The sequence below is a fragment of the Alexandromys fortis genome, unplaced genomic scaffold (genome assembly GCF_014885135.2).
Source record: "Alexandromys fortis isolate MF-2015 unplaced genomic scaffold, M_Fortis_MF-2015_v1.1 scaffold_138, whole genome shotgun sequence".
NCBI lineage: Eukaryota > Metazoa > Chordata > Mammalia > Rodentia > Cricetidae > Alexandromys > Alexandromys fortis.
In genome coordinates, this window is record NW_026068034.1 from 421884 (window position 1) to 429647 (window position 7764).

Sequence of the window (7764 nt, forward strand, 5' to 3'; positions counted from 1 at the left end):
CCCACAAAGCCAGAACATGCAGTAGGATCAAAACCCAGTGGCATTGTCCTTGGCTTCTCAGCAGCCCTCATTGTCCGCCATCTTCAGAGAGTCCGGTTTTATCCCATGCTTTTTCAGTCGCAGTCCAGCTGGCCTTGGTGAGCTCACAATAGATCAGCCCCACTGTCTCCGTGGGTGGGTGGAGGGGGGAAAAGGGAGACGGGGAGGGAAATGGGAGGCGGGGAGGAGGCGGAATTTTTTTTTTCAATAAAAAATTATATTAAAAAAAAGATAGTTAAGGAAAATGTTGATGTGAGGAAAAGTCATTATAACTGATTAAGTTTCATAATTATATTTTATATAAACCCAACATCACTAAAGATAACAATCTTGATAGTGACTGTCTGTATTAGATATATGAATAATAAGTCATAACCTCTTTCATCTTTATTAAAAGACTTCCTCTAAAAACTGAAACCACAAAACCTTATTTACCATACATGCACTGCCCTCTACAGGTCATCCTGTAGTAAAAGGTTCCTCAAAAAGATTTTCATAGCCTGCGTTAATGCCAATAAGGATTATTGTCATTTTCAACCTAAAAAATTCAAACAAGGATGGCACAATGGCAGGAACAGGGACCAGAAATCACTGGCCCTAATAGTTAAAAGAAATCTTGATTCTTTAGTTTTCGACAGTAGCCTAGCTACATTTAACCTCACTCTCCTCAAAATCATCATACGTACAAGTATTAAAAATGACAATGACAGTATGTAATATTTTTAAAAACTAATACTACTACAATAACATCAGGAAATAAATGTTTAACAAGAGACAGAGTGGTGCTTCTCAAAATAAAACCATCAAATTACTAAGTGAGCCATTCGAAACTAAATATGTATATGTGTTCATGGCTAGTATAACATATTACCTCACTCTGTTCAAAGAGCGGGACCAAAAGCAATAATAACTCAGGAGTAATGAGCACTCATAGAAGCCAGATCATGAGTCCTAAATATTTACCAGTGATATAGTTGCCAGTGCTATATAGGATAAGAAATTGCTATTTCATAGGCACGGACAAGAAACTTGAAGTATTTAAAGGTATCAGAAATTGAGAAAATGGTTCAAAAAATAAAAATATAGGTGTCTTAGTTAGGTTCCCTTTGCTATGATAAAAACATAAAAAAAAACCCAACTTGGTAAGGAAGGGTTTATTTTAGTTTACAGGTTACAGTCCACTATCCACTGTTAGGAAAACCTAAACAGGAATGGAACACGAGGCAGAATCTTGAAGTAGAAACTACTGAGCGATGGTGTTTACTGGTTTGCTATCAATGACTTTGGTCAGACTGATTTCTTATATAACCTAGTACCACCTACTGCGGCTCAGTACGGCCCACAGTATGCCACACACACACACACACACACACACACACACACACGCTGCACACACACGGGGGTTGGGGGGCTCAGATCCATGAGAAAATAAAAATAAATCTTTTTCAAAATATATTAATACAGAATGTACAGTCCTATTCATTTCAAGGGGATGTGGGGAGGAAGCAGGGACATAATAAACATGAAGCAAGGCAGAGACTTCACGGCTACTAATTGATGCCTATCTGGAAAGCAAAGCAAAAACGTTTAAATTTTCTTTTATCATTTATAAATGTTAGTTATTTGAATGTATAATGTTATAATAAATGAAAAATACAATTTTTTTTTTGTTTCAAGACAGGATTTCCCTGTGTAACAGTCCTAGCTGTCCTGGAAGTAGCTCTTGTGGACCAGGCTGGATTTGACCTCACAGGGATTCACCTGCCTCTGCCTCCCGAGTGCTGGGATTAAAGGTGTGCGCCACCACTGCCTGGCAAAAAATACAAATATTCAAACTACATCTAACAGTTCCTCTGTAATAATGGTACTGTTTTATACATCATTTTGATATATAATTCATTTATACATTTTGATGTATAAGTAGTACATGATGAAATACAAGGATGAAAGTTGCAATAATTATTAAACTGCTAAGAATCTTATTCTGAATGATAAAGTGATAAATGTATAATGATACACATTTCTTCATTATGCTTTTAGCATTTTCCAAGTTTTATAAAATTAAAATAAATTACTTTTATAATCAAAAAGTTAGTTCCATAAAATTATAAATAGAAACAACTCAAGGCAAACATTTGGAAAATTTCAGGTGTTATTGTTTGGAACTGATTCTAATAAACAGACATACTTATAATTTAAAAAATAACAATACTTTTATGTTTTACATAAGTAAAGTTCCAATAATACACCCTATGGGTCACTTTATAAATTGAATATTAAAATGGTCACAGCATTCCCAGTCCAAGAGCCTCATCAAAAATAAAAAGATGTGGGTAACAAAATATTCCAAATATCATCAGTAAAAAAGATACATATAGAAAATATTCTCAGCTTTTACTTCTCTTGATAACAAAATAAAACCATATGATCCAAAACCCATGTGATGGAAATGATAATTAACTGTCCACAGATGTTACCTAACATAAGCCACTTTCCAAAGGTCAACAGACACGTAGGTCACTTAGACAGTCAAGCCATTCTCAAGGGACAGAAGGAAAGCTGAGGACTCTGCCCTCTCTTCCTTCTCTTTATCACCAGTGTAAAACTACTCTCACATCTGGGGAAGGACTAAAAACACACAAGTAACACAGGCATCTGTTACTTTAGAAAAATCAACCATAAAAAAAAAATAAGTGAAGTGTGAGTAATGAGGAGAAACATGCAAATATAACATAGTCAACTGTGGGTAAAAGTAAACTTAACGGCTTACACTAAAATCTACTATTAAAACATAGAAAGGTCAGCTGATTTCTCATGTTTTCTGGGGATTTAACAAGCATTTCCATAGCAGCTGATTTTGTTATAAATGCCTGTAATTTCAATAATGTCCACATAACCACCATCTTTAAGATGAAAATTCTCAATTTATTAAAACAGAAAAAAATATGTGAATTTAACAAAATCTATGGCAGCAGTGAATTTTCATCATTAAACCAAGAGGAAGGAAGATGACATGTAATACATGTGTGGTCAAGGACAACAGCAGAAGCTATGGCCAACACTGAATGGTAAGGGCAAGGACATCATTACAGATCATCCCTTGATACCATTTCTTCATAAGAAGGCTAAGAATCAAGGTATTTTGAGACGATAGGCTCTAATCACATAATTCTTATAAAAAAGATGTTATGATTATTCTGTTATAATTATGAAGCTGTTGCAGTTCTTCTTTATTTGCTTATTTATCTTTAGTTTTTCTGTGACTAGGTTTTGTTTACTGTTTAGCCCTGGTTAGCCTAGTACTTACTATATATCCCAGGCTGGCCTCAATTTACAGCAATCTTCCCAACGTTGCCTCTTAAGTACTGGGACTGTAAGCAATCTAAGCAATTTTATCATAGGTATGGATGCATAAAAAGAACAGTATACACTGTGCTCAATACTCCTCAGTTGTAGGTCTGAACAGCGGTCTTGAATTTGTCCCTCACTGTGTACCTACACAATTCTTCACAAGCCAGTGCTAGCAAGCTGCTGGGACTTGTACATCTCTATTAGATATATTCACCCATGTCAATATATTTCACTATGAATAAAGATGGAAATGACAGTAAACAAAATGGATTAATATGGTAGAAATCTAATTCATATTTACTCAAAGAACAGCTCTAAAGCACTTTTTTTCTTATCTACAAATTTAGTGACCACAGGCATATTGGTTATTTTACATCAATTGACATATAGTGGAGTCACCTGGGAAGACAGAACCTCAATTAAGGAACTGGCACCACTGGGTTGGCCTATAGGACATTTTCTAGATTAATGACTGATGTGGGAGGGCACTAGGCACTGTGGACAGTGTCATCTCCCTGAGTTCTATTTTTTAAAAAAACAGTTGAATGGGCCAAGAAATCAAGCCAGTAAACAGCATTTCTCTATGGATTCTGCTTCAGTTCCTGCCTCAAAGTTCCTGCTCTGATTTTCCTCAGTGGTGGACTATAACTTGAAAAGTATAAGCCACATAAACTTTTCATCCCCAAAATTAGTTCTGGTCAGTGTTTTATAACAGCATCAGAAAGAAAACTAGGACAAGGGCTAATCTAATCATTTATATCATCCTGATCAATATAATAAAGAAATTACTGGAATTAACAGTCCATGCAAAGTACATTGAACAGAAGAGGATCACATTTGTGTAATGAATGTGTAAAGTTCAGGATAGGGGAGACCTCAATGCCAAAAGCAACAAAATACAGAGGCTGAAAAAAATGAAGTACATATTGTTCAAACAAATCCAAAAAGTTGAAAAGCACAGAATTTGGCAGAACATGTTAGGAGTATTATTAGACTACAAGAATAAAAAGTCTTGCTGTGATTCAGAGGTAGGAAATTAACAAAAGAGCAATAGCAAAAACTGTTTTGTTTACAAAATAGAATGAATCACCAGAAAACATAGGCTAAATCATTCCCAGAAGATTTTTTTTTTTTTAAGATAAAATGCTGAGGCTATAATCCAGTAGTGAACCACTTGCCTAGAATGTGTGAGCCTGTGGGGTCAACCTCTAGTACTGTTCGCCCACCCTCAAGAAAAGGAAAAGGACCCAGAAATAAGGACCAGTCAGGACAAGGTGTTCATAAGATTACAATCAGATGCACTGTGGAGAAAACACACATTGTGAACAAAGGTGATCTACCAAAACAGAAAACTGCCTATACTCCGCTCTTAGCAACCAGCTCCTGCTTCTCCTGGACCTGAAGAAGGAAGCTCTGGATACTAACCAGGTACTCTTGAGCACTCTAACTCAGGTAGCTCACTCTCCCTAGCACTGTATCTACCTTTTACTTTCACTTTACCTTTGAATAAAATGATTTGCTATTGTGTGTGCTTCTTCAATTCTTTGAAAAAGACACTAAGAACATATAGAAACACCTGATCCAGACAGAGATCACTAGCAATAGTAATACCCAATTCTGAAAAGAAAAAAGAAATATATATATACATATATATAATCTTCTTTTGATATATACATATATAATCTTCTTTTGATATACATCAAGCAGCAGAAAAAATATGAGAAAACTAATAGGAGAGGGAGAAAGAAAGTTTAGAACACCAAAAGTAGAAAATAAAAAAAGAACACAAAGAAGGAATTAGGGAGGGAAACAGCGCTGTTTCTACAGTGAATGACTTCAGAAAGCACTGAGCTCACAGACACTAGATACCAGAAGGCCTGATGTGAACTGAGCAATGGAAACCCTTGGACAGAAGTGGAAGTATCTGGAATGCTCGTTCCAGGTGCTTGGAAGCTACTGTTACTGGGGAGAGAAAAACAGACCTTTGCCTGTCATTCCAATGACTATGTAGATAACAGACTTGAAGGAAAAAGCAAAGGGCTGAGAGATTATCAGCCCACACCTCAGACACAGAGGGCTTAAACTGAGGCATCTAAAGTAGAGATGGATACGGACAGATTTTAAAGTATCTTCAAGGTGGATATTCCACAAACTGTCAAAACCTGACAGGCATTTCCATGATCTAGCAGTGAGGATTTGGGCAATATAATTTCTTAGTACCTCCAGTTCTTCAAAAATAAAACAGGAAAAACCTATCAGTAACCACCTGAAAGACATGCTGTAAGAATTGAGTGAGTCAACACATGTAAAAAGTTCAAAATAGGCAGTCCCCGCCACAACATGGCGGCCGCGCGCTGCCTGGGCTGGCCGCTGTCACCGCTATGGAGGCTGTGGCAGGCTCGGGGGTTGCCACAAAATTCGGCCGCGGGCTGGTGCTCGCGAGGGAGGCCTTACTCCCGCTCTGCCCTCTACGAGACGCTGGGCGTCCCCTCCACGGCCACGCAGGAGCAGATCAAAGCGGCGTACTACCGGCAGAGCTTCCTCTACCATCCTGATGGCAATCCCGGGAGCCCCGAGGCCGCCTAGCGCTAGCGCTTCACGCGCATTGCCGAAGCTTATCGAGTCCTGGGCAGCACCATCCTCCATCGCACCATACTTGTCATTCTCAAGTATGACAGAGGTCTGCTCAGCGACCAGGACCTGCGCGGACCCGGTGTCAGGCCCTCTAGGGCACCCCCGGAATATTCCCCTCCTCCTACTTGCCCTCCTCCCCATGCCCCTCGGGCTCACTATGGCTCTCGGGCCTTTCCCGACTTTGACGCCTTCTACCAGGCGCACTATGGAGAACAGCTAGAAAGAGAGCAGTGTCTGCGCGCCCTGAGGGAGGCCCTTCGCAAAAAGCAGGAGGACCAGGCCAACAAAGGGCTACGCTGGAATGATACCCGAGATGCCACTTTCATTGTCCTCCTTTTCCTCATCTTCGTCTTCATTGGCTTTCGTATTTAAACGGAGAAACGGAGGGAAGGGGAACCAGCCCAAGAAACTTGCCTTTCTTGACCTTTGAACTATTGTTCTTGGAATGAATTGACTACCTCTGGTGGCGTTCCCTTGACTCTCCTAGCACCTTCCCAACCTGGCTGGTGATCCACACAGCCTTCTCCTATGGTCCAGAAAAAAAAAAAAAAAAAAAAACCTTCCATGGCCAAGAAAGAGGTCCCAGGAGAAAGATAACCGAAAACCATGAAAGTACGTGCTTTCCAGAGCCGCCCCTGGGTGCCTGCTTGTTTCCAGAAGTTGCCTTCCACATGTCAACTCCCAGAACAAGTGCTCTGGTTTTATCCTGAAGCCCTTAGCAAGCCTTGTCTGGTCCCCTACCTCATGTTTATACCATGGGGCAGCACTTCCTCTGTAACCCTTGAACCGTGCCAATCTTTTTGTCCTCTGTCAAAAAGATTAATTCTTGGGGCTAGCCTGAAACTTGTCTTTCTGTGTTACCCCAAGCCACAGGTGAGACTTGATCAACCATCCAGCAGATGCTGGGGATGTAGCTCAGTGAGAGAATATGCTAGCATGCAGCAGGCACTGGGTTTGGTTCCCAGCATTGCTGTTGTCCTGTGACCCCTTTCCCCTCCAAGAAAAAAGTTAGTGAAAGATTGCCATTTTCTTAGGTCTGTTCCACACTGCCTCTCTCACGTGAAAACAAGGAAGCCAAGCCCTTGAGTAAGAGGTTTGTGTTCCTGTGTTCAAACTTATCTAGGTTGTGACCTTGGAGAAGGTGCCCGTGGGTGTGATAGCAGAAGAGTAAATAATTTGCTCTCCTGAGGTCTGTCACTATTAAGTATTCTACTCACGGTACTGAAGTAGGGTGATACTACTTAGGCCAAGTTCTTGGGACAGTGTTCCTGTCCTTGGTCTGCCTTTTCCTAGCCACTTGCATTGCTAACTGAGCAGTCTGCTGACTGTGACAAGACTTAGCAGCCCTTGAGTGTGGCCCATGCATCTGCAGTGCTGATCAGAGGTGCCACGAGTCAAATCTTTCTAACAGGCTCTTGGATTATGTGAGTAATTTTGGGTCCTGGAGTAGAAGCAGCAAGAAGCTCACTAATTAAGATGGAGTTGGAGCTCCTTTGTCCCCACTAGCCTGCCTGCAGCGAGCTAGGTAGGTCCTTTGTTTACGAGATACAGCAAGCAGCAAGGAGTTCTGGTCCAGGCACCAGGAGAGACATCACTGGGGTGAGTGAGTTTCTGACCGTGGCAGCAGCCCGGGACAGGGAACTCAGACACCCCTCCTACACTTCCTGGTCATCCTCAGGGGCTACTCTGCCCGATACTTCCTCTCTCTTTCTATCCCACCCAGCTTGCATCCACAACCCT

The 7764-nt window shown here is 40.5% G+C and overlaps 2 protein-coding genes across 6 annotated transcripts in view; one reads left to right on the forward strand and one right to left on the reverse strand.

Annotated features, from left to right (window-relative positions):
- Exoc6b (exocyst complex component 6B) overlaps positions 1-7764 on the reverse strand; it is a 550902-nt gene that overhangs the window by 334492 nt on the left and 208646 nt on the right. The window lies entirely within an intron of this gene.
- On the forward strand, positions 5721-7709 carry LOC126515307 (dnaJ homolog subfamily C member 30, mitochondrial-like). Its single transcript, XM_050164871.1, is given in 1 exon segment — positions 5721-7709. A coding segment is annotated over 1 exon segment (666 nt). The 5' UTR covers positions 5721-5730; the 3' UTR covers positions 6397-7709.